At 44.4% G+C, this 27,235-nt stretch overlaps 1 protein-coding gene across 1 annotated transcript in view; it reads right to left on the bottom strand.

Moving 5' to 3' along the window:
* Positions 1 to 11,388: 11,388 nt before the first annotated feature.
* The window catches only part of Gtf2h1 (general transcription factor IIH subunit 1), a 28,582-nt gene continuing 12,735 nt past the window's right edge, over positions 11,389 to 27,235 (bottom strand). Inside the window, exons 4-15 of the mRNA XM_051174128.1 lie at positions 26,360 to 26,522; positions 24,429 to 24,522; positions 22,909 to 23,058; positions 22,715 to 22,794; positions 19,747 to 19,874; positions 19,544 to 19,631; positions 18,168 to 18,256; positions 16,914 to 17,031; positions 15,949 to 16,039; positions 15,435 to 15,550; positions 14,166 to 14,258; positions 11,389 to 12,299 (exon numbers count right to left, since the gene is read on the bottom strand). Of these exons, the coding sequence (XP_051030085.1) occupies positions 12,213 to 12,299; positions 14,166 to 14,258; positions 15,435 to 15,550; positions 15,949 to 16,039; positions 16,914 to 17,031; positions 18,168 to 18,256; positions 19,544 to 19,631; positions 19,747 to 19,874; positions 22,715 to 22,794; positions 22,909 to 23,058; positions 24,429 to 24,522; positions 26,360 to 26,522 (1,297 nt within the window). The 3' untranslated portion in view covers positions 11,389 to 12,212. The remainder of the gene's footprint in view (positions 12,300 to 14,165; positions 14,259 to 15,434; positions 15,551 to 15,948; positions 16,040 to 16,913; positions 17,032 to 18,167; positions 18,257 to 19,543; positions 19,632 to 19,746; positions 19,875 to 22,714; positions 22,795 to 22,908; positions 23,059 to 24,428; positions 24,523 to 26,359; positions 26,523 to 27,235) is intronic.

The following is a 27,235-nucleotide window of genomic DNA, read 5'->3' on the forward strand; positions in this document are numbered from 1 at the left end:
CCCGGGAGGACCGTAGGGAAAACAGTCGCCCTTTGCTCTCTAGATATCCCAGGGCAAAGGTGACCCCGGTCCTGCCCAACAGAATCACCCGGGGCGGTGGCAGGAAGGCACAGGCAGCTCACCAGGCCACAAGGGTACTTTGAGGTCATCTACTCAGCCTCCTTCTCTTGGCATCTCCTTAATCTTGTAACCCACGTGGTTACAAGGCCAACCCCTGCCTACGGTGCAAACACTTGTAGCATCAGGCTGCCACCAAGCGTATCTGAAGGCCCACGCTCATCTCCAGCTGCAGAGTCATGAGACAGACTCTGCATCCAGAGGTCCTCACAGGCTGGACACGCCTGTACTTACTGAATCAGAGCGACATGTGGCTCTGCGTCACTGGGCCCCCAGAGAGGACATTATTAATTGGTGGGCGGGGGGGAGCAGAAGGGAAGTGAGGTGTTCTTGTCTGGCTCGGAGGTCAGACTCTCAGACTCGAGCTTGGGCTTTTCTTGTGTATCTGCAAGCCTGGGCTTCTCCCTGGCCTTAGGGTGTGGCTCTGCTGCCAGCCTCTGGCTTCTGGGTTTTTCCACTGTATCTGGTCTCCTGTAGCAGCCCTTGCTTAGTGGCGGGGGTGGCAACTGGGCATTGAGGATTTGCTCTACAGGAGGCCACACCCCAGCCTTTAAGGCTGCAGGCCTACAAGTTACCTCCCCGGGTCCACTGGATGCAAACTGAGCTAGCTCTGGAGCACCAAGTCCCTCCTCCTGCTTTTCTTAAAGAGGCTGCAGATGGACCCGAGCTGAGCCAGCATCTCCATGGCAACTAAGGCTCACAGCTCCTTGCCATCCTGCCTGGATCAAGCACTTTCTTCCTTGTAGACCCCCAAATTGGTCATGGCCCCGGGCCCACACACCCTACCAACACATGACCAGTGTTTAAGGAGCCTACTCAACCGGGTTGCCTTGAAGACCTCAGAGCTGTTTGAGGAAGGTTTGAAACGGGGAAGGTTAGCAGCTGCCTGTTTTCTTGGAGTTGGCCCAACTGATTGATTTCTCTTGGTAGGCTACACACAGGCTGCAGTGTTTAAGCCTTTTTTTCAGGGCAATGGGTGAAAGTTAAAGTTCCACTCTGTTAGTTGGCTTTAGACTTTGCTCCCTGGACATGGAATGGGGATGACAGAAGATGGTCTGCAAGACTTAGGCCACGTTTGGGAATTTTCCCATCTCCATTCTATCGAAAGGCCCCCCCGGGCTGTAGATTGTGCCAGATTCTCAGCTGGCCTGCTAATGAGTGTGGAATTAAAGAGTCTGGAGTGAGAGAGTGGTCAGCAGGGGAGGAGGGAGGGAGAGTCAGCAGGGAGCAGGGGCTGTTGGGGGGGAGAGGGTGGGGCGTGTCAAGCCAGACCAATGCGCACCCTGCTTGGCAGGTCAACTCCTCGAGGGAGTGGGGGTGAAAAGGGGGAGCACAGCCAAATAGGAGCTCGAGGAGCCCGGATTCCTTCTGGCCCTGGTGCCGGTGTCCTTGGCTTCCAGCTTCGGAGGAGGCAGAAGGCCTGAACATTTTCCATCAGTTCACTGTACAGTCACGGCTCCTGCTTCCGCTCCTCCTCAGCTCCTTCCCCACTCCCGCAGTGGGAGCTGGGTCGTTGTTTGACTTGCTTTTGGGGCGTCTTTGATGCAGAAAGCAGGGTTAGAGACTAGAGAGAACCGCGGCGGGGAGGATTTGGGTCTCTAGGGCCGTTAATTGACATAATAATGGGCTGGGGGGAATTATCTCAGAGGAGGAGGGGTCTCGGAAGAATGGGGCTTCTCTCTGTAGTGAAAACCATGGGTTTGAGCTGTTTTGGATTACTTTTATTTTATTTGTGCATTTTATTTATTTATTTTTTTTGAGACAAGGTTTTGCTGTCCTCAGACTCCCGACCCTCCTGCCTCCGCCTCCCAATGTAAGACTCTAACCATTGCATTACCTTGGTCCTCCTGGTCTAAGCTATTGGCGCCTACTGGGACACTGCAGATGGGATTTCTCACACCTTCTCATCAAAGGGTATTGATGCTAAGATGTAGGCTCACGCTCTCCCTGCTTCCGGCCTCCTGCCTGCCTGCCTGGGTACCCCAAACCCTGATTAAAGGCTCAAGCTGTGAACCTCCCCGCTCTCAGAAAGCACTAGAGGAGGCTTTAAATTATTTTTGATTGTTCTTACTCCGTTGATACAAAAACCACAGCTCATCTTAAGGGGAATAAGAGACAGTTTATTCTGTAGCCATTTTTTGAGTAGCCGTAGCCTCAGAACACATATTAAGGTTATCCTAAGTTTGATGTTCCAACATGGAAGTAGTTTCATGAAGTTTTATAGTTTTTTTTTTTTCTTTCTGTTTTTGTTTGTTTGGTTTGGTTTGGTTTTTTGAGACAGGGTTTCTCTGTGAAACAATCCTGGCTGTCCTCTGGAACTCACTCTGTAGACCAGGCTGGCTTCAAACTCACAGAGATCCACATATCTCTGCCTCCCGAGTGCTGGGGTTAAAGCCTGTGCCACCCCTACCTGGCTAGAAGTTGTATAGTCTTACAGAACAATTAAAATCATAAACCAAGGCAAGTTTAAAATTCACTGGTGGTTTACCAGAGAGGCAGGTACAGAGAAATTGGGCAGTTTTTCCTCTAGGCCTGAGATGCTTTCTGAATTGTGGAAGCTATCTGTAAGTCTCGGAGTGTTAGTTCTGACACAGAGGTGGACCAGGAATGGCCGTCCTAACCTCTGGGCCAGCAGCATTCCAAGTACTGCATTGCTATCAGTCTCTCAGAAACAGCTTCCTTCCAGGAGTTCACTTCATAGTAGGATCACAAACCTCACGGGCCCATCCTTTGTTAAGAACTGCAACAACAGGGCCAGCAAGACAGCTTAGTGGGTATAGGACTTGCTCCAAGAACAGAGTTCTTGATTCCCAGTTTGATTCCCAGAGCAGCTCCCACAAGGTTGCAGGAGCAAGGGGTCCCCAAGGGCACTGGCTGTTCTTACAAAAAGGATCCAGGTTTGATTCCCAGCACTCACATGGTGGCTCATGCCTGTCTTAAGTGAGTTACATTCCAAGAGATCAAACGTTCTCTTTCTGATCTCTGTGGGCAGTGCACGTACACGGTGTACAGATAGATACACCTGCAGACAAAACAGCCATACACACAGGAAAATAAACATCTTCAAAAAGCAAACAAAAGTTACCCTCTGACCTCTGCACATCCACAAGCATCCTCTGACCTCTGCACATCCACAAGCATGGACACACAATAGATTAAATAAAAATTAAGAAAAGAGTTTTGCCAGGCATGGAGGAACATGCCTTTCATCCCAGCACTTGGAAGGGAGAGACAGGCAGATCTCTGTGAGTTCAAGGCCAGCCTGGTCTACAGAGTGACTTCCAGGACAGCTAGAGCTGTTACACAGAGAAACCCTGCCTCAAAAAATAAATAAAAATAAAAAAGAGTTTAAATAATAATCCCTCACACTTATTGGACATTTATATGCAACAACCCTTTAAAACACATTACATAATTCATGTCTTGCATTTATTCTGTTCAGTAGGGAATGTCACCCTGTTTTACAGAATTAGAATTTTAGGTAGTGACAAAGCCAGGCTTTACATGAAATCCGTGTGATCTTGGTGTGTGTCCTCTGTGGAGATCAGGCCTCTAATAACAGTGGGGACAGAGCAGTAGATGTAGCTCAGAGCGAGCATACACAAGGCCGAGTTTCAATCCCTCAGCAGCACACAAACTGGAGAGCTCACAGCTGTAACTCCAGCACTGAGGACTTGGGGGCAGGAGGTAGAGGTCATTCTTAGCTACACAGAGAGTCTGAGCTAGTCTGGGTTCTATGAGACTGCCTCAAAAGAACAAACCAACAATGAGGAGAAAAAAAAAAAAAAGCCAAACCAAAACCCCATAAAGGTAAAGAAACAAAACTCCCAGCAGAGACAACACCTCTTCCCAGCTCCCCCGTGAACAACCAGGCCTCACTGAAGAGCCTCTCAGAAATCTAACCTAGCAGAAAAATCAATGAGGCTGACTGGAGGGACAGCTGCGGAGGCCCAAGTGGCCATCAGGGACAGCTCCTTTCAGCAAGGCTGCTGCTTCACGCTCAGGACCGGGTGCGGGATGCAGAACCCAGGGCCCGGGGCGATGGAGGCGCAGGGCTGGGAGGGGTGGAGGTTGAGACAAGGTCTCACCCCGTGGCTTTGGCTGGCCTGGAACTCACTATGTAGATCCGGCTTACTTTGAAATCACAGAGATCCCAGGTTCGGGAATTGAAGGTGTCCATCTCCGTGTCTGACCTGGTTACATTTAAGGGAAACCCAGACCTCGTGCAGGGTGATTCCTGTAGGAAATGGATTGGGGGTTACGAGTGCTCACCTTTCTAAAGGTTATCTACTTGGGATTACCAGTGAGGTTATGGATTTTAGTCATTCATTATTTATTTACTTAAGGGGCAAATCTTACTCTGTAGCCTAGGCTGTCTTAGAATCTGCTACTATGTAGCTCAGGCTGGCAATTTTCCACCTCTGCAAAGCTCAGAGTTCTTGGACCTGCACCAAGGTTTGTTCCAGTTGCTTGCTCAGGGGAAGGCTGTCCCCAGAGCCTGCCCCGCCCCCCCGCCCCCCCCCCCTCCCCTCCCCCCGCCAAGGAGGAACTGCAGCGGTACTAGAGTCCTATAGTACTGGTTTGGGCTAGCTGAGGGAGGGGCTTCCTGTTTCCTTTTTTTTTTTTTTTTTTTAATGGCATCTCTAATCTATCGATGATGTAAATGCATGAGTTATCATGAATGTTTATGGCTATTGCCACACACTGGCTGGTGTCTGCCACTCTCAAGGATTGAGCAAGGCATTTATTTCCGCAGAAGAGGTTGTGCGTGCAATCACCTCTGATTAGAATGACAGTCATACTCTGTCCACGCAGCGAGGAGAGCGAGGGACACGTCTCTGGCTCCCTTCATACTCTGGACTGAGGAAGTTCTGTGTCGGACCCCTGGCTCTGCCATTCCCTGAGAGAATGTGTCACGTTGCTTGGTTTTGTAGGGTCAGCACTGAATGAGAGCGGCAGCTGCGAGGCTTAAATGTGAAGACTCAGCAGCTAGTAAGCGTTCGATGTTAGTCTAATCCTTTTTGGCTTTCCTGGAATGTTGAACGCACTCCTCAGATGGCTCTCAGGAGCCCACACTCAGAGCTCGCTCGAGACCTTTGACACCATTGCCCAGCACCTGTTGCTGCCTAGTCAGGGGTGGCTTGACTCCGGGTGTGGCAGCTGCTGTCCCTGAGGCTGAGAACCAATCCTCCAGCTGATCGTCAATTACCAGCTACTCCTGTATCCTCAGCTCCTCAGCCTGCTTGTCAGGGTCTCAGAACGAGGTGCCTAGAACTAGCTGCTGGGGAGGCTGGCCCTGCCGTCCTCAAAGGTTTCATCCGATGCAAAGGACTAGGAAAGGCCCAGGCCTGAGGCTACAGATGTGCTTCGAAGTCTGTTCTGATCATACGGCTTGCTGTTCCCGAAAGCACCTACATGCGTGCTTAACACGCGTGTCTAACACTTTTCTTTAGAGTGACTATTTTATTTGCAGTCTGCCTCAGCAGAATACAAACATAGGATGCGCTTGGCTTTCTTTGTTTTTTGTGTTTCCCTCTCCAGGCTGGGATCAAAGGCGTACACATCCCATGCCCCGATGCTTGTACTTTTTTTTTTTTTTAAAGAGTTTTATTTATTTATTATGTAAACAGCATTCTGCCTACATGAATCCCTGCACACCAGAAGAGGGCACCAGACCTCATTACAGATGGTTGTGAGCCACCATGTGGTGCTGGGAATTGAACTCAGGACCTCTGGGAGAACAGCCAGTGCTCTTAACCACTGAGCCGTCTCTCCAGGCCCGTTATTTATTTATTTATTTACTAGAGTTGAAAGCCAGGTGTGATGGATGGCCCGTGTCTTTCATTGTAGCACTCAGGAGATAAACAGAGGCAGGTGGATCTGTGAGAGTTCGAGGCCAGCCTGGTCTACAGAGTGAGTTCCAGGACAGCCGGAACTGTTCCACGGAGAAACCCTGTCCTGAAAAAAACAAAAATATTAAAATAAAAACAAAACCTAGAGTTGAAATCTGTAACTATGATGTGCATGTAGGAGACTGAGCCAGACTTGTGCATGCTAACCACACCCTCCCATGATACACGTCTGTATTAAAACCACGCACATTCAAGACCAGCAAGACGGCTCAGTGCGTAAAGGAGCTTGTCACCAAGCTTGAAACCTGACTGAATTCGATTTCTGGATTCTTCTGCTAGAAGGACAGATCAGCTCTCACAAGTTGCCTTCTGACTTCCGTATGTTTGGCTGTGACATGTCTGTGTCCCTTCCAAAATAAGTAAAAGAAAAGTAATTTTTAAAATGGTTCAATTATTTTTATTTTGTGTGCATTGGTGTTTCGCCTACACTTATGTCTGTGTGAGGGCACTGGATCCGCTGGAACTGTAGGTATAGGCAGTAGTGAGTGTGAGTGACCATGTGGGAATCGAACCCGGTCTTTTGGAAGAGTAGTCAGTACTCTTAACTACGGAGTCGTCATCTCTCCAGCTCTAATAAAAATAATTTAAAAAAGAACCACATTCATTTGTGTTTACTATTTTTTTTTTCAAGGCAGGTTTTCTCTGTGTAGCCTTGGCTGTTTTGGAACTGGCTCTGTAGACCACGCTGGTCTCAAACTCAGAAATTCGCCTGCTTCTCCCTCCTGAGTGCTGGGATTAAAGGTGTGTGCCACCATGGCCCAGCTGCATTTATTATTCTTAATACTGAATCGTGCTAAACAAGCTTTAGGAAACACTGGGCTAGGACTGGAGAGATGGCTCAGAGGTTAAGCTGCTCTTCCAGAGGTCTTGAGTTCAAATTCCCAGCAACCACATGGTGGCTCACAACCATCTATAAGATCTAGTGTTCTCTAGAACACTGTATGCATAATAAATAAATAAAATCTTAAAAAAACAAAACAAAACAAAATCTTGGGCTAGCCAGGCGGTGGTGGTGCATGCCTTTAATCCCAGCACTCGGGAGGCAGAGGCAGGAGGATCTCTGTGAGTTCGAGGCCAGCCTGGTCTACAGAGCGAGTCCCAGACAGGCTCCAAAGCTACACAGAGAAACCATGTCTCAAAAAACAAACAAACAAACAAACAACACTGAGCTAGTGAGCACGAGGAGAAAGGGAGTGTGGTTTAAAAACAGGACCAGGCTAGCTGCCATCAGAGTCAGGGGATGGGTAAGCGGAATAGAGAAGGCAGGGCGGCCTGACAGACAGGTAAGGGGTGGGGGACAAGAGGTCGGCAGACACGATGTTTCCTCATGTGCCTTTTGTCCCCTTTGACCATTTAAACCACGCACATTTATAGCTTTGCTAAAAAAAGTTATCTCCCCACCAAAGCTGAATCATGCCAGGTAGAGCTAATGAGCTTTGGCCTGCAGCCTGGAGATGGTCGGTGATAACGTTTTAATAAACAACAGGCCGCTTGTGGACCTCTCGCTTGGGCACAGGCACTAATGTTTATTAGTTCATTTAATCTTCACAATAAATCTGAGTCATGCTATCATGCCCATTTTTACAAATGAAGAACCGAGAGCACCATCAAATTAAGTACTTGCTCTACCTGTGGGTGCCACGGAGTGTTGCTTACTGGCTTGCTCAACCTGCGTCCATACAGTCCTTCTGTGGCCCGCCCACAGTGAGCTGGGCCCTCCACCATCAATAAAGAAAATTCATCACAGATTGCTCACAGGCCAATATGGCAGGAGCGTTTCCTCGCTTGAGGTTCCCTTTTCAAAAACGAAGCTGGCTTGTGTCGGGTTGACATTAAGAACTAGCCAGCACAGAGAGGATGGCATTGAACTCCTGACCCCCTTCTGCCTAGTGCTGGGATTACAAGCGTGTACAACACCTGGCACCTTTAACAGGGTTTCTCTATGCAGCCCTGGCTGTCCTAGAACTCACTCAGGAGAGCAGACTGGGAGGTCTGCCTGTCTCTGCCTCCTGAGTGCTGAAATTAAGGGCTTTTAAGTGGTCATCACTGGGCAGTAATAGGCATTTCACGGTGGCTCCTTACTCAGTTACTACAGAGGGGCACACGAGAAGGCAAGTCCATGGAAAGTACCCACTTCCTGGCTATCACCAGCAGGCAGGCGAGCCTTGTTCCGATTTGCTTATAACTCTAATTGGTGCATTAGGACTTAAATTTGCAAGTGTGCTATTTTTTTTTTCTTTTCTGTGACAACAGGTTAGTAATAATACAGCATTTATCTGTATTTTCAACTTCAGCCACTCCCAAGCATGGTGGTCAAGTGGCTGGAGAGGAAATTCATGTTGTATTGCATGGGAGGTGGGAGGAGCCCCTATCTTTAAAGACCAGGTATTCCCACATAGCCCTGGGCGGCTCAGAGCTTATGTGACAGAGGCTAGGCTGGCCCGAAACTTGCAGTGGTCCGTCAGCTTCTGCCTCCCTAGTGCTACAGTCACAAGTATGTCACCCTGCCTGGCAAGGGGCTGGGTCTTAACCTATAGTTTGAGAACACCAGATGACAAGGTTCCCAGGTTCTCCCGGGACTTTAATACCCATCCAAACACGGAGGAGGATTACACACATAAGGCTAATCGCTCCTTAATCAGGTTAAGGCAATGTCCCAGCTCTGGGCACTTTAAGGGCTGAAAATAACTAAGACTGCCCTGGCCTCTAGACCTCGAACAGCTGAGTCTTGAACAAGTTAAACTGGGAAAGGGCAGAGGTAACCCTGAGGAATCCCAGGCAAGTCCAGACACTGGAGACAGTTCTAAGTTTAAAACAGGCAGCTTTCCATCTGGCTCTGGTCTAGGCAGCACAGGAAGGTACTTCCCGGGTAACCAGCCACCCATCACCTTTTGAGCTTCCTATGTTGTATAGTTTCAGACCAAAGGAAATATCACGAGGTCACATAGTATGACTAACCCTACTGACCTTAGTTAACTCTGTCAGCTTCTTTGCAGAAGGCAAGACATGCTTTCCAAACTATTCCAACTTGCAGCTCATGGGCTCTACCACCAGGTGGCCACGGAGCGAGCTCTGCAGAGAATAGAACCAGAGCCAAGGCCACAGCAGGATGGCCAAATGAAAAGAGAGTGTGACAGCCTGAGCTTGGGGATGACTGCTCTGTCGGATACTTCATTTCCAAGTGACTGGAGAAGGCTCTGCAGTTCAGGGTAAATCCCAACCTAAAAGTTAAGACTATTTCTATATTATGTTTATTCTCTATATCTTATATTTTTACGTTGTATGCATGTTCCTGTATTAAGTGTGCTGCCTTGTGCATGCTGGTGCCCAAGAGACACCCTGGAACTGGAGTAATGAACAGTTTGAGCTACTATGTGGCTTCTGGGAATCCAACTTGATCCCTCTGCTAGAGCAGCAGTGTTCCTAACCATTGAGCCATCTTTCCAGCCCTCTAAACTCCAAATCTGTTCTAATCTGTAGAGCAATCTTGAGTACCCTCTGCCTTACCGGCTGTTTGAAAAGGGAGTGAGATATGGCCGTTACCTCTGTCTGCCAGAATTTGGAGAGTGGGGTGATACTAGTGGTCCCTTTTCTTTTCCTTTGAGACAGCCCTGGCTGTCCTGGAACTCTCTCAAGACCACCACACTGGTCATTCTATCCTTGCTCCTGCCCCCTCATATAACAGGGCACCACCATGGCTGCGGTGGTACCGGGAACTGAATCTAGGGTCTCTGCTGTGTCAGATGCTAGACAACTAAGCTGCACACCCAGCCCCTGAAGGTGTCCTCTCCTGCTCTGCCGATAGGGCTCCGCCCCTCTCATCTTTCGAGTCCCAATTACTCCAAAGCATGGAAGGTTCTGGCTTCCTCATCTGTCAGGCCTTTGATCTAAATCACAGCCAACCCATAGAAGCAACTTCATCCTCAAACCTTCCCTTCCCGTTCTGCCATGCCTAACACATGGGGCACGGATCTCTTGCTTGGGCATACAGAGCCCTTTACAATTAGAATAAAGCCATGTTTCTAAGCTAGGTCTGGTAGCAGAGAGACACTGCAAATTCCAGGCCACCTCATCTACACAGAGGTCCAGATTAGCCTAAGTATATAGCAAGACCATTTCAAACAGAACAATTAGCCCCAACCCCCACCCATCCTTTACAGGCTAACTATGCCCAAATCTCCAATTTTAACATATTTTCCTTGTTCCTCTTGAAGTTGGGAGTCTTTGAAACCTTCAGCATGCTCCTCCCTAGAACAAATGATTTCCTTCATAACGCCTTAACCCCCAGGCTTAGCTGGAATGTTATAGGTTTTACTTTGTAGCTCAGACTGCCATGGGTCTCTGGAAGGTCCAGTTTCCACCTTGATTGCTGGGATTACAGAAATAAATGGCAAAAAATTTTTAATGGTGTTTATTCCAATTTGCTAAACTTGTCTGTTCTTCCTCAAGCTCCTTTATGTGTATCATTTCATTTTTTTTTCTTTTAAATTTCCTTAAGACAATTTTACTGTGTAGCCCCCCGCTTCTGGAACTCTTGATGTAGACCAGGTTGGCCTTGAATTTAAGAGCTCATCTGTTTCTGCCCCCAGAGTGCTGCTATTAAAGGTGTGCACCACCACACCCACTGCAATATCATTTCCTCTTAACACTCCACTGGTTTGCTTATGCCTGCCTTTCCCAACAGACATCTTCCTCATTTCAAATGTTTTTCCTTATTTGCTTTATGGCTATTACTCTGAGTAACTGTGTTAGTAACATGGCAGAAAAGCACTCTGTAAAGGGATGAAATGATGAGGCCTCTCTTCCATTTACCGGTTCAGAGCCTACGCTTACCAGTGTGATGATCCAGGCAAGGTGGCACAGTACTTTAATCCTAGCACTCAGGAGGCAGAGGCAGGTGGATCTCTGAGTTCAAGGCCAGCCTGGTCTACAGAGTGAATTTCAGGATAGTGAGGGATACACAGAGAAACCCTCTTGAGACAACAACAAAAATGAATAATCAGTGTGGAGCCAGGCAGTGGTGGCACACCCCTTTAACCTCAGCAGGCTGGCCGGGTCTATATGGTGAATTCCAGAATAACTAGGACAAGACCTTGACTCAAAAGAAAAAAATAAGCTCTCTCAGAACAAGAAACCACAGCAGTGTCCAGTTAAAGGGGCACAGCACCTGTGGAGATGTTGCTTTTGTACAGTGTTTAATACAAGTATCTACAGCAGTCTGCAGAGGCAGGAGGTGGCATGGACTTTGGAAACAACACAGGTGCTACCTATGTCAGTGTCACATTTAGACTCTTCTGTGACTCTGCAGTAATTACCATCTAGCCAGGACAGCAGCACTCAAGACACCAAGAAGAGCAGGTATGAGAAACTTCCTTTATTTCTTCTAAACAGGTGAAAATAGCAATTCTTATATTTCTCACTTGTAAGATTTTTAAACTCTTAAAAATGCAATTTCTTCTTTTCAAAGCACATGCCATCTTTAAAAAATTATCAGCAATATACATTTGCACCCAAGAAATACATGCAGCATCACTGTCGCCTGACAACATCCGGCACGAGGATGCCTTTCACTTGGGGCCGAGAGCACACTTCAGTGCAATATTTATTTCCGTAGGAAACGCAGGACCAATGACGTCTTCTGACAACTGTTTCCTGATGGCTGAGCTACAGCCTCCCTTAGCCTTATGTAAAGTACTCTCTTTAATGTGCTGATGTAAGGGACAAGTACAACTCAGTAATATTTGAGGGTCCTGGTGAGGGATGGAGGAGGAATACTTAGGGTTACCCTGTGCATAAACTTAAGAGAAAAAATTTACCCAGAAAACAAAAATGTTTTTTTTTTAATCAATGCACCCTTTAAGTATTTTTTTAAAATTATTTTTTCTTTTAATTTTTGAAAGCAGCTTAACGTGAATCAAAAGCAGTTTCTGAGTAACTGCTGTAAACAGTCTTTAAATACATGTACATGTACACATACATATATATTTGCAACTTAGCTCATTTTGGTTCTGCCTTAGTCTGCCTCCCCAGAGTTAGGTGAATCCGTCCCTTCCTTCTTTTGGCTCTGGGAGTGGGCATGCAGCAGATGTGCCCGGTGTAAGCATCTGCTTGTCCTCAGCCGGGTTCCAGAGTCACTGCAGGCCAGTTTCTCCACCCACAAACCCTGTGAGCACCAAGGATGCTTCACGTCTTCCTCATCAGACGACGTGATTGCCACGAGTGAAGCTTGTTGTAGGCTGTCTGCAGCATCTCTTCTATGTGACTTACCAGCTGAAAGTCACAGGGAGACACTCGAGTGAGCAGTCAGGGAAGCTGAAGCTTCACACCCAAACCCAGCACATCTCAGTCAACAAGGTGCTGTACAAGCCCTCAACACAGGTGCAACCACACACGTGTGCACAAGAGAGGCGGTAGGTACAGTGAGTGTCTAGACAGTCACCTGCTCTGTCTGGGTCATGTACACCTGGCCATTAAGCAGCACCAACATGTGGGAGCTATCACTCCACTGCAGGCTTCCTTCTTATGCGCAATGAGTCAAACAAAGTTGATTTCTATGGTCAGCTAAAGAAAGGCCAGGATGGCAGTAGCAACATTGTTTTTCCTGAAAGGTGGTCTCACCATGGGAGGCTCAGGCTGGCCTTTGTCTGAGTGCAGGCTCACAGGCCTGTCTTTATACTCCTTTGAAGAGTTTTGCCTCCATGGATCTAACAAGTCAAGTCAAAGATCATACTAACTCTTGAGGTTAGAAAGCCTTGGAATGTGTTTCTGTAAAGGTGTGAATGTTCACATGGTTAGTTTTATCATTCTAGGAGGAAGGGTAGACTTGGGGTTCTAGCTCTTTTAGAAGTCAGTGACTCTGATCTAAAATAGAGACTTTAGCATGTCTCCACCCCAGTTTGAAATGCAAGGCAGAGGAGCGTGCTTGCCTAGGATGTGCAGATTCAATCTTCAGCATCCGCTGCCTCTAGAGTCCCATTTTATAGGGAAGGAGAGGTGTCATTATCTCTGTCTGGAAAATGTAACAATTCCTTTTCTGGTTCCACAGGTAGCAGTGGCTTTACGGTACCAGAGAGATCTGTTCCACATCCTACCATGTGGCTACACATGGCCTAAGAATCCTCACACAGTGCTGCAACAGAATCAGCTGAGGCAGCAGAGGGCAAAGACCATGCTTAGTGTGTTTAGCCTGTGGGGACACTCAAAGCTTCCCGGGAAAAATAACAAGTGATGAAGAGTCTGCAAAACCCTGTTTCTGATCAGCCCAGTTATTGAAATGCTGGAGGTTATGTTTGCATTTACTATTTCTCACCAACCAGTATCCCTTGAAGGAATCTCTTCTACATTTGCTCTATTTTTGCTTAGAAACAATGCTAAAGAGCTTGTGCAAAACAATCTGCCCAGTCACTGGCCTGCACCGCTGTAAAGCACCATTCAGTGACAGTTCAGCTTCCTGTCATCAACAATTTAGTTTGCCTGTCCTTCACTGGCACATTTGTGAATGCTAATCAGGTTCTCAAAATTAGTAACAGATTTTTTAGGAGTATATACTTAGTAAATCTATCAAGAAAATTCGGAGGGCTTGGTGGGTAAAGAAAGGCACTTGGAGTCAAGCCTAACAAATGGGAGTTTGATCCCTATATTCCACTTAGTCTAGAGAGACCAGACTCTGAAAGTTGTCTTCTGAGTATGGCATACAAATACTTCTGCCCCGCCTTCGCAACTATGTAAAATAAAAACAAAGAAAACATTGGGATAATTCTTTGTTTTTGTTTTTTTGAGACTGGGTTTCTCTGTGTAGCCCTGGAACTCACAGAGATCCAGCTGCCTCTGCCTCCCAAGTGCTGGGGATAAAGACTATGCTACCATCACCTGTTGGGACGATCCTTTTAAATGCTGGTGGGAGACACTGCTGTACAACTGGATGGTGTACTCAGTATTTCCATTATCTGGTCTCTTACTATGTAGTTCAGGCTAGTTTAGGTCCATGTATTTTATATACTCTTTTTTTTTTAATATACAGCATATTTTAAAATTAAAAATAGTATACTGAGCAAAGAAAAGAACAATGCAGCCATTCATGTGAAAGCAAAGTTAATTTCACCGTTCAATACGAAGAGGCAGAAAGTTTGGGCTTACATTTGTGCTTAAATACTGCCTCCGAATCTTCTCTTGGAATGGGCAGAGCTTTGTGACTTGGAACCGTTCCAAGTTACTCTTCATTTTCACCACCTACAAACGAGAAACAATGGATTATGGAGAAACTCAATTATCTTTAACAGTGATGCCTGTAATTCATATTCCACATATTCAGCCATGCGTGCGTAAACATATGCAGAGAAGCAGTTCATACTATTTTAAAATTTCTCTTTACTTAATGTGAACACCTTTCATTCATTTAATACTTGTTTCAATCTCTGTGTAACAAACAGCCCTGGCTGTCTTGGACTCTTTGTAGACCAGGCTGGCCTTGAACTGGTAGATCTGCCATCCTCTGCCTCTTGAGTGCTGGGATCAAAGGTGCTACCTTAGCTGGCTTCAGAATCACTGTTTTAAATGGCCACACAATGTTTGAATGTACAAACAAACTATGTACTTTCTTAGCCAAATCCCCTTCTGGTAGACATTAGAGCCATTTCACTCTTCAATCTTACATAGTGGCACTAGAACATTCATTCCTCTAGCTAAATATTTATATACATTTTAATTTCCTTAATGTTTACTCACCTCATCTCTTAAGTGACTTTTAGAGTGTTTTGCCTGGTGCCCTCACTAGGAGGGCATCTACTGGAACTGGAATAGATGGTTGTGAGCTACCATAGGTGTTGGGAAACAAACTCAGATCCTCTGCAACTTTCTCCCCCTCCCCCCCTTTTGCTTTTTGAGACAGGGTTTCTCAGTGTAGCCTTGGTTGTCCTGGAACTCACTCTGTAGACCAGGCTGGTCTCGAACTCACAGAGATCCACCTGCCTCTGCCTCTTAAGTGCTGGGACTAAAGGTGTGTGCTACCACCGCCCATAGCAACAAATATTATTTGTTAATTGCCTTTTAATAGTGGTAAAGCACTTGTGTAGCATGCATAAGTCTCTGGAATTAACCCTAGCAGTACAAAAAAAAAAATCCAACCCAGTACTATTCGTTACCAGTCTTTATTTTTAATTTTGGTCAATAACGAAAGTACCAAATAAACAGTGACTTGTGCTGAGTCTCTGCTCTCCAATTACTTATGGTCTGGATGTACGGTGTTCCAAATTATGCTCTGAGTTATGTATCTGCTATGACTCAGTCTCCTAATCTATGAAATGGGTATTGAGTCTAACAGTTATACTATACTATCCTGGCACATGGTAATTACCTGGCACACAGTCATTACTAGAGTAGCTGGCTGTATTTACAATCATTTCTAACCTTTTCTTCTAGGAATGGTGTATTAACAGGAAAACAGGACCAGAAATGACGCAGAAGTTCTCCAACAGCCACGTATAAGTGTTTCAATTCAGACTGAATATCATTTGGCACCATCTCTGCAGAAGGAAGAAGAGGGCCCTAAGGCAACAGCTATTTCCACAATCCTAAACACGACCACTCCAGGTGCTGAGCACCGAGCTCAGGTCTGGGTCGTCATCCCCAAACACACTCCCACAAACCCGCTTATGCTCAGCAAATATTCCAGTCTTTAAAGGAAAGCCAACAGAGTGCTGGTGAGGTGGCTCAGTGGATAAAGCACTTACTAAGAACCTGCATGGCACAGAGAACTGATCTCCACATGTGCCATGGCATTCAGACAAACACCCCACCCCAATAAAGAAATTACCCAACAGTAACTAAGAACAAAGAAAAAGCAAAGAAGCAAGCAGCACAACCTTCCAGCTCCTTAGTACTAACTTAAGCAGGAAGAAAGGGAGAAGGGGCCAGGACTTACGGTTTACGGCTTGCTGCGCTCCTCCCTGCATAAGTGCTCCTCCAGGTGACAGGGCTGTGATGGTGCTACTAGCAGCACTGCTTGAGAGAACCTGAAAGTCATGAATCAGGTCTGCCTCAACAGTGTTTCTATCCCTATGCAAATACATTATGCATAGCAACCAGAGTGAAACACTTTTTTTTGAGGCTAGAAATGGTCTGTGCAGGAAACCCATCTGGCAGGAATACAGTAGATCCCTTAACAGAACCTCTGAAAAACATTGTTTGTACTACTACTTTGTGTTTGTGTGCGCGTTCTCTCTCTGCATTACAAGTGGCTGTGGGTTCTTTGAAACAAGAGTAGCATATATTAGTAGTCTCTGAACTTCTTAACTATCTCTTTGGCCTCCACAATTTTGATTTTTTTGTATTTTAGTTTTCTATATCCAACTATGGACTGACAATATTACATAAGTGCCAACAAGATGGTTCAGTTTGGGAGCTGGAGAGATGGCTCAGAGGTTAAGAGCACTGACTGCTCTTCTACAGGTCCTGAGTTCAAGTCCCAGCACCCACATGATGGCTCACAGCCATCTTTAAGGTGCCCTCTTCTGGCCTGCAGGCAATGCACGCCCAACACTGCATTAATAATAAATAAACCTTAAAACAAACAACTCAGTTTGCAGAAGTGCTTGCTGGCAAGCTTGACAAACCTGAGTTTAATGCCCAGGACACACATGGTGGAGAGAACTGACTCCCCAGGCTGTCCTTGGAGTTATGCAACTACATTGCCTCTCAGTTTCCCAATCTACGGGTCCTGGTTTTACAGACACATGCAATTTAGCTTGTGTTATAAATTTGTATGAAAATGCCTTATGCAACCCAGTAGAAAGAAAAACAAACAAACGTTTGTTCCATTACACAGTTCACTCCCGCTAAGCTCATAACCTCATGGAGCACTACAAGAATTCTGGCCTTTAAACCTACCTGAGTTAACTTGGGTGTATAAGCTTCCATTTCTTGTCTAATACTTTGAAAAGAATTAATAATGTCCTGACTTGTTGCATACTGTAGTGACTGAATTGGAGTAGGACCATGATAATATCTGGAGGTTAACACAGGAGAAATAAACAGTCAGTCTTTCAAATATTTTAGCATCAATAAAACATTACCTCATGGCAAAAAATGACACTACATTTAAGGAAATTTAAAATGTTATTACTCTTTTTTTCTTTTTTTGGTTTTTAAGACAGGGTTTCTCTGTATTGATTTGGAGGTTGTCCTGGAACTAGTTCTTGTAGACCAGGAAGGCCTCGAACTCAGAGATCCACCTGCCTCTGCCTCCCGAGTGCTGGGATTAAAGGCGTGTGCCACCAACGCCCGGCTTGTTATTACTCTGTTTTAAGAATTGTTATTTTTAGTCATGTGGTGGTGGGTAGGTATGTGCCTGTAGAGGCCAAAGGTGGTGGAGTGGATCTCCTGGAGATGGAGTTGTAGGTGGTTGTGAGTTACCTGATGTGGGTGTTGGGAATCAAGCTGGGGTCCTCTGTAAGAACATGCACTTTTCACTGCTGAGCCATCTCTCCAGCCCTTATAATCTGAGCTTGTAAAGTGGCTCCCAGGGTAAAGGAACATGCCAGATACCTAAGCTGAGAAACTAGTGGGAAAAGGGAAAAGATCTCAAGCTGCTGTGACTTCCACACTTTTGTATACATGCACACATACTAGTAAGTGTAATAAAAATTAGTTCTCGGGGACTGGAGAGATGGCTCAGTGGTTAAGAGCACTGGCTGCTCTTCCAGAGGTTGTGAGTTCAATTCCCATCAACCACATGGTGGCTCACAACCATCTATGATGAGATCTGGCATAAAGGCAGAACTGTATATATATAATAAATCCCTTAAAAAATTAATTTTCTTGGCTTTAATCATTTAGGATGCATTCCAGGTACAAGTAAAATTTAAAAAATTATCCATTTTATAGTTGTGCATGTTCGTCTATGTACTGTATTTGTGCCTGGTTGTGATAAAAGGGAAGGAGTAGATTGGATCCCTTGGAACTGGAGTGCCGGGTGAGATCAGCCCAGGCTGGCCTTCAATTTACTGCACAGCCGACAGATACCCTTGCATCGATCCTACTTCTTCAGTCCGCCCGCCCGCTGAGGTCACAGTACATACGATCATACCCAGCTCACAAAACAAACTACTGCATGAGTGTCTCCCTTCCATCAGCCAAACTGACCTGTCTGACTTCTTGAGATTCAGTGCGATCGTTTTCACGGAATTGTTGTTTCCCAGATCTTCATATTCAATGGACTCCTGTAACTTGGCCTACAATTATTGACATGGTATTTTTAATTTTGTCAGAAAGTGACTAAAAACTAAACTTCACAAAGCATGAAAAAAGAAGCCTTCCAGAAACGGCTAAGCCAGTGTTCTCACTGATAATGAACATGAAGTACTTTTTCCTACATCCTGGTCAAACCAGGCTCTCCCCATCACCCCAGAGATAGGGTTTCTTTGTGTAGCCCTGGCTGCAGACCAGGTGGGTCTCAAACTTTGAGATCCACCTGCCTTTGCCTCCCGAGTGTTGGGATTAAAGCCATGCACCACCATACCTGGCTTAAAAAAAAAAAAAAAAAAGTACGCCAGCGATATGTAGTATGATGTATAGACTTTTGACCCTCCTTTATCAGTTTGCTAAAGGCTGGGATTATGGGTGTATACTACCATATTTGGTGCTATGAGCTCTTTTCAAAGCAATATAAACACTATTTTGAATTGGGCCATACATATCCTACTATATCTATCTGAAAATGTGTTTCAAACCTGATAAAGCTATCAAAAAACCAGTAACTGAGAGATGGTACTCATTTATATGTTCTTATTCCTCTCTACAATTTTATTTATTTATTTATTATTTATTTATTCTGGTGTTGGGGAATTAGCCAGCACCCTGTGAATCTTCAGTAAGCTCTTCACCACTAAGCTATCCCCCAGCCCCATTAATTCTAACCAAGTTACAAAGTTATAAGGTCTATGCACACAGACCTCACTTATTAGTATACATACGCCACAGACACCAAACTGTTGCTTTTGTCTCAACTGCAGTCCTGTGATAAGTATTTCTACCTAAATCTTTGTACACTACGCCCATCTTTTCCATAAATGTATAAAAGTGAAAGAGTATAAACCTTTAAACACTTTGTACTGCTTGACTGGCCTCTAAGTAAGTATCCTTTCTGTAAAGGAGAAGGGACTTAGAAAGAAATGAAATAATAAGCAAGTAGCTACTTTTATCACAATTCCTCATTGTCTCAAATGACTTTTTAGTAAGATGTTTTTAACATCGAAATACCAGTTTAATGGGGAGGACCAATTAACTTTCTTTGCTGAAAAAATTTCCTCAGAAAACATAGTCATGCACATACTAGATATACATATATATGGAAGGAAAAACTGAATAAAAAGTATTGATCAGAATTGAGTCAATGGAAAGTTAGCTGACGTCTTGGTTAAAATCAAAACCAGCCTTAGAAAATAAAACAATATAAAGAATTTAGATACGTTATACCCAGAGAAATGCAATCCCCAAATGGCCTAACTTGATGCCCATACCCTTTTGACTGCTGGCTGAAAGCAGTCTGCATCTCCGGAATTTCCATCCATGCTGCTGGGCTCACCATTCTGTCCATTTTGTGCTTGTCTTAAAAACAAATGGAAAACAAGCTCATGTTAAAAACCACGGAATTGAACACACCTCTACCGCCTCACCTGGCTACCCTGAAAGATCAGTGACAGTGTCTCCAAGTGTACTTAACTGTTTCCTGAGCCCCGCAGCCAGGACCATGGCGCTGTGCTGGTTAAATCTTTTGATGATGGCAGCATTACTATTTTCCTTTATGGGTTTGGAATTGGAAGTAGATGGCACGGAGGAAATGCCATAGCCCTGTGAGAAACAGTTCAGTAAAATAAACATCAAGATAAAATTTGATTTATCATGAAATACTGGGTAGCCAGATACGGAGCACACACTTATAACCCCAGGACTGGGATATGGAAACAGATGAGAGCCTGGGGCTTGCTTGCCACTGAGCACACACCACCCAATGAGACCTGGCCTGGACTTTCAGATTAGTGATCTCAAATAACAACCTGGCACAATCACATTATTGCTAGAATAGTGGCATGAATATTATAGGGTGATCAATTTCTTTCTGAGTGGATCCCAGGTCTGATCCACAGGCAACAACTCATGCTGAATACAGAAACCCTGAGAGCTAGTGGTTGGAGATCACAGGTCCAAAGCGGGAAACCACTACTATTTAAACCATTTTCTGAATGTCCCATGTCCACACCCATATACTAATGCTGTCAGATTCAAAGAAGCTTAAGGGAAACAAAACAAAAAAACCAAAACAAACAAACAAAAAACCAAAAGACAAAGCACTCAGGAGCTAGAGGCAGGTGGATACTTAAGTTCAAGGCCAGCTTGGCCTACTGAGAAATCTTGTCTCCCCCCAAAAAAAACAAACAAACAAAAACAACAACAAAAAAACTAAACAAAAAAACCAAAACAACAAAACAAAAAAATTTAAAGAAAAAAAATATATAAAACACACACACACACACACACACACACACACGCTTTTTGAGATTACAATATAATTACACCATTTCCCCTTCCCTTTTTAACCCTCCAAGTCTCCCATATATTCCTTCTTGCTCTCTTCCAAATTTATAACCTTCCTTCATTAATTTTCTTACATACACATATGCAGAAGCTTCTCACTGTAATGGGTGGTGGTCATGAGGTCAAAGGGCTGAAAATAGGGATGGCAGCCTGCCTGAAATAGGTCATCCTCTAAGGCTCAGGGAACATTGTGAAGAAAGGCACAAAGGATAGAGAGCTGGAGGATGGAGAGGCATGCTGCAAAAAGACATCTGGATATGAAGCCACCATTGCGCTCATTTGGCTACTGCACAAGACCCGCATTTCATCACGGGAGGGGGATGAACCCATGACTATTGACAGTTAAATGCCTCTGGGGAAAGAAGTGTTAATTTTTTATTAGCATAGTTGCTGATAAGCTGCCCATACTCCAGTAAATAAACTACCACCTTCACGAAAGAAACCGTGACAAAACTCGGGGTCACCATATACAAAAGACACGAAAGTAGAAGGATTTCTTATTGGGAAGGGTTCCAGCAGGAGGGGGAACGTCAGTGGGTGTTGGAGGTGAACATGACTAAAATTCATCATTCCCATGCACACAGTTGTCTAAAGAAACAGAATGAAAAGTAGATAGAAGCCAAGGAACAATAATTGAGGTTGTGCCTGTCCCTGTACACGCATGTAGAATATATATATACACATGTTCAAATGAACAAACAAGAAGATACAGGTTCAGCTTCTGGTCTTATTATATTTTCCAATTGTTAGTTGAAGCATGTGATCAGCTTTCCCAGGTCTAAGAATAGCCACCTCCAGCCCTGGCAGTTACCCATACCACCCTTCCTGTTTCCTTCACAATTTCATCTTCAAGAAAGACAATACTTTTTTCATTTGACAATTGCCAATCAATCTGCTCTCAGCAAAGTGTAGTTGTCATGAGTCTGCGTACTATTGTTCAGTGGCCTTCCTTAGCACAAGGTATAAATTTTTTGTCATTATTTGGTGAATTGCATTTCATTAATGTCAGGAAATAAAGAAGCTATGAGGCAGCATCATCAACACTATTGGAGGTGAGGTGGTTCAGGATCACCACCTAAGAACACGTTAATGCTTTTTAAAGAGAATATGGAAGGGCCAAGAACAGACTCACGAGTGTCATCAAATGCTGGTTTCACCCTGCATGTGAACTATCTAAGTAGAGGGACTAGAGAGGTTGCTCAGTGGTTAAGCGCACTGCAAGGGCAACAGCCCAGTTCCCAGCATCCACACAGCAACTCACAGCTGTCTGTCACTTTAGCTCTAGGGCGTCTGCTCTCTTTTGGCATTCATGGGCACACGCATACACACGGCACCCGTTCAGACAAGCAGGCAGGCAAACAAAAACAAAAAAAAAAAAATTTTTTTTTTCTCATAAAAAGAAGGAAATATCAGTAGTAAGTACCAATCTTACAGTTGGGTAAATGAGTTGGGACCTTGGGAGTTATATGAGGGCTATATAGGATTCATCATTACGTAATTAGTATTCAAAGAAATGAGCAGGAGGCCTTGGATCATAGCCGGTAAAGGTTAATACAAGTAGAGGCTGGCAGAGAATCAAACAGATGTATGCTTGTTTACTAGAACAAAGGAGTGAGCCCAGTGTCTGGAGAACGGTTCATAAGAAGTTCAAAAACCATTTCTAAAAAGGTTGAGCAACTCACAGAGATACTCAGCTCTCTAGGGCATGTGTGTATGTCGTACGTGTGTGAACGTGGGCACTCAAGTGGAGGTCTCAGGACAACTTTTGGGAGTTGGTTCTCTCCTCCCACTGTGGGCTCTGGGGCTCAAACTCAGGTGGTCAGGGTTGTGAAGCAAGCACTTTCCTGTACTGAGTCAACTCATTCCTATTCTAAGACAATTTTAATGGCAAACAGCAGTACCAAAAAACAAAGTCCTCACCCCCCTTTAAAAGTATGGGGACTCAAACCCAGGGCTTGTTGCATACTGAAAAGCACTTTTGACAAGTTAACAGTATTCTTTTTATTTAGGACATTACAAGTGGATAATCCAAGTTTGGGCATACTTAAAACATAAACAATATTGAAAAGCAAGAAAAGGTTATTATTACTTCTTACCTCATCTAATGGTTTATCTTCCAAAGCTGTCAAATCTAGCATTGGGTTTTTTACTCCTAATGAAACCATTGTTTTTAATCCTAGAAAAATCAATGAAAGCACAGGTTCAAAGTTCACCTTTCTCAGAAATATTTAAAAATTTTTATTAATAGTTCTAATAGTCAAGAATGCCAGGGTGCCAAGGAGATACTTACCCTTTTCGTCTATTTTGGCACATTCTGCAAAGAGATCCTTTGATCCTGTGTTTAGTCGGTCCCTGTGAAAATAATGGGACTGGAAAAATCGTGTCCAGAACTCCTTCTCTGTCATGTTGTGTGGTACGGTTTCTGCATATTTCATTTTTACTGTGGGGAGAAAAAGCTCACATTAGATACCTAATTAGTTCTTAAGACCCTTCCAAATTAGGAACTGGATAAAGACTAAAAGGTCTCATGATACTCATGTACTATAGGATTATAAGTATGGAATAAAATGTTAACAGATTTAGGTGAGGTACCTTCTATGAATTTTTACAAACAATAGACATCATCTACACACTGTGAAGATTTTTTTTGGTAGCAAACCTGGAAATCAGACCTCACTAATAAGGCAGTGTTAGTTAGTAGGAGAATGGAAATTTTTATTACTCATGGCACCTCCAACTCAGCTTTCCTAGAAGCTTCCAGTTTAGTGATTAGTGTTGAGAGGCATTAGGCCTGCCATTCTTTGTACCTCAGTTCCTTGTTAGAACAGTATTAACAGTACCCACTTCACACAATATTTATGATGATTAACTGCATACAGAAAGGACCTTAGAATAGGAAACACAGCTGGGCGTCTGTGGCCCACACCTTTAATCCCAGCACTTGGGAGGCAGAGGCAGGTGGATCTCTGTGAGTTCGAGGCCAGCCTGGTCTACAGAGCAAGTTCTAGGACAGGCTACAAAGCTACACAGAGAAATGCTGTCTTGAAAAAAAAAAAAAAAAAAACCAGAAAAACCAAAAGAATAGGAAGCACTACAATCTGTGCTGATATTCTATAACACTGGTCCCCAACTTGTGAGTTTAGACTGCTTTGGTGGCTGCACATCAGGTATTTAATTATAATTCACAATAGTAGCGAAATTTATAAAGTAGCAATGGAATAATTCCATGAGGCGCTAAGTGTGAAGAGGGTTGAGAACCATTGCCCTAGAGGTGGCAAGCTGGCATTGCTGAGCAAGTGAGACAAGAGCATCGGTTAAGGAGAGATCGGAGAACGAGCAAGCTGTGGCCCTCACTCTTGGCTGCACATCACCAGCCCTCCTCACTCTTGGCTGCACATCACCAGCCCTCCTCACGCTTGGCTGCACATCACCAGCCCTCAGGGCTGAGGTCAGGGTATGGGTGGTGGTGGGGGGAGGTTACTCTGAAGACACAATGAGAGGTGAGGTGAGCTTAGAGTCGGGCAGAACAGCTCCTGGAATCTGCAGCATCCATTTTATTCTGGCTGTGCTGAGTGCTGAAGAGCCACTGATAGGAAGAATGACAATCATCACGTGCAGGAACTAATAACTGCACTGAGACAGAATCAATTACTGAACCCTTAGCATCTACCATGTCAGGGACTGGGAAAGACACTACACACGCTGTTGTATTTAATCAGGAAAAGAGGCTTTTCACGGCTACAAATAGAATTCACCCAAACAATCCCTTTAATCATCTAAAGTTAAAAATCAGTAACTGATTCTTCTTACCTGCTGGATAGGTTCTAAATATAGATTCAATGATATCAGAGGTTAAATTATATCTCAAACCATTACAGCCATCTGTTTGGGGCCGGACATCAGCCTAAAACAAAGATCACAAATATATGTACTTACATACATTTGTTAGACATTTGTGGAGTATGTCTAAGCTCCCAATGGATAATACAGAGGTCAAACAGACTTTCTGAGCAAACTGAAGATAAAGCAAGCCCCATACCCCAACCCTATACATAAAGAAAGGGCTCAAAGAAGCCTGGACTTGCTTACCAGATGCTTTTCAAGTCCAAGTTGGCTAAATAGACACGTTCAAGAGCGGCCAAAATCAGAGATCAATTGCTGCTTTCAAACAGAACTCATATAGTTGCCAAAACTTCTGCGAACCTTGGCTAGTAGTTAACAGACACTGGCAAACTGGCTTCCTTAGGAATGGGTTTATGAATCTGACTTACTGCTAATCACCCAGAAACATACTGAATATATGGAAGAGCTACTCATAGTGTTTAGTTTGTCTGTTGAGACAGAGATTCTATGGGAGCACGGGATGGCCTTGAATGCAAGATCCTTCTGCCTTTTCTTCCCGAGTTCAGGGATCACAGATGCCCACTATCATTCCTGGCCTCCTATTCAAATTTTTGAGAATGAGTAAACAATGCTCTTATTCTTTTCCTATTAAAAAAACTTATTTCCTAATTGAAAAGATAAGGCAGTCCCAATTTTTCTATTAAACGTTTTATAGTTGTATTTTCTCCTAAACAATTGCAGTCTCTACATTTAACTGTATTGTGAGTAAAACGCAGCAATCATTTTATAAAAGTATGAGGGCTGGATGTGGCACAGAGCTATAATCTTACTTCTCTGGAAGCAAAGCAGGAAGATGGCTCCAAGTTTGAGGCCAGCCAAGGCTATACAGCAAGATCTTATCTCAGCCTAAACACTATTTGCATTTAAAAGACTATTTTAGAAGACTACTATTGACAACAATTTTTCCTCCTTTTTGAGACCGGGTTTCAGGAGGTAGGTGCTCTGGAACTCACTATATAGACCAGGCTTCCTTGAGCTCTCAGAGATCTACCCGCCCGCTGCCTTGTGAGTGCTGGGATTAAAGGTGTGTGCCACTATACCAGAAAAGAACAAAAGCTTCACTAACTTACTGCAAAGAAAATGCCAAAATTTTCAAGAGAAATGGCTTTTTTTTTTTTTTTGTTTGGGCTTGGGAAGACGGTGACTCAGTGGGTAAAGCATAGGAAGATTGGGTATCAGTGCCTAGAACCTAATTAAATAAGCTGGCTGCTACAGGAAGTGTGTCATTCCTGCACTGCTGTAAGAAAATGGAAGGTGGAGCAGGAGAAACCCAAAGGAGACTTTGCTTAAGCAAAGCAGAAGTCAAGGACAAACACCTAAAGCTATCCTCTGACTTCCATACGCACACCACGGCACACATGTGCCTGTGTTTATGCACACACTCCAAACCCAGAGGGCTTCTGATTTGTTTTAGACATGTTCTCACATAGCTGAGTGGTGGTCTGAATGAGACACTTCATAAGTCTCAGGCATCTGCATACTTGGTTCCTAGTTAGCTGTTTGGGGAAGATTAGAAGATACGGCCTTGCTGTGGGTGGGCTTTGAAGTTTCAAAAATCTCACACCAATCCCCCTGCCTTTCAGCCACTGTTGTACAGTCTGCTGCCCCATACCTTTGCTCAATTTAACTCTTTTATAAGCTGCTTTGGTCATAGTGTTTTATTACAGCCATAGAAAAATAATTAGATACCGAGACTGGCCTTGAACCACTGACCCTCCTGTTTCTATCTCCTAAGTGCTGGGATTACAAATATGCTCCTCTAAGCCCTACATGTCCCTATTATAAAACTACTCAAGTTTTCCTACTTTTCCCTTCAGAGATCTAGAAAGGTCACATACCAGAAACGCTGCAGAAATGCCAACATCCTGCTTGTGACTGGATGCGGAACTATCTGTTGCATTCACATGTAAACGATTGGCCCAGAATTCCTCAGCACTTATCACTTGGCTCATAACAAGGTCTTTATAGAGCTGGAATAAAACAGGATCTTCTTGGAGCATTCTGGTGACAGAGACAGTAAATGTAAGTAAACTTCTGCGATAGTTACACGAATACTTTCATTTTTAGAGCAATAAATGAAGTACGAATAAAGGGAAGGAAGGGAGTATGAAGAAGCAGACTAACTTTTCTAAGACAAAGAATTGGTCTTACACATATCTGCAACACAAAGTCCACTCTGTATGTGAACAGTCCTCTATTCTCCCACCCATAAGAGGACAAGGGACAGCAGAGCTCCCAGTGCCCATTCATCACTTTGACAATAAGGACCTACAAGGACCAATAACCGAGACAGATAGAAATGAAATAATTTTTTGTACCAGAAAATTCTATAGCTTTTCTATCTCAATCTTTCACAATATCGACTTTTAAATTATTTCTTAAAAATAATTGAATAAAAGTTTTCATTGGGGGGTAAACACAGACCAGGGTACACAGGGAAAAGTACCCTCTGTATGGGGGACCCACGAGTTGAAACCCCACTGTACAGGGATTTCAGGATTTTTATTCACAGACACTTGTCACAGTTAGCACCTTTCTATAGTAAGAGCTGGAGAGAGAGCAGGGAGCCAGTGTTTTGTCCTGTCAGGTCTCCTAATCAAAGGCAGGCCTGATGCAGGCATTGGGGCTGCGTGCAGAGGCAGGGGAGAGGCGAGGAGAGGTAGGGGAGAGGCAGGGGAGAGGAGAGGCGAGGTAGGCGAGGGCAGGGGAGAGGC

This window comes from Phodopus roborovskii, unplaced genomic scaffold, assembly GCF_943737965.1.
Source record: "Phodopus roborovskii unplaced genomic scaffold, PHOROB, whole genome shotgun sequence".
Lineage (NCBI taxonomy): Eukaryota > Metazoa > Chordata > Mammalia > Rodentia > Cricetidae > Phodopus > Phodopus roborovskii.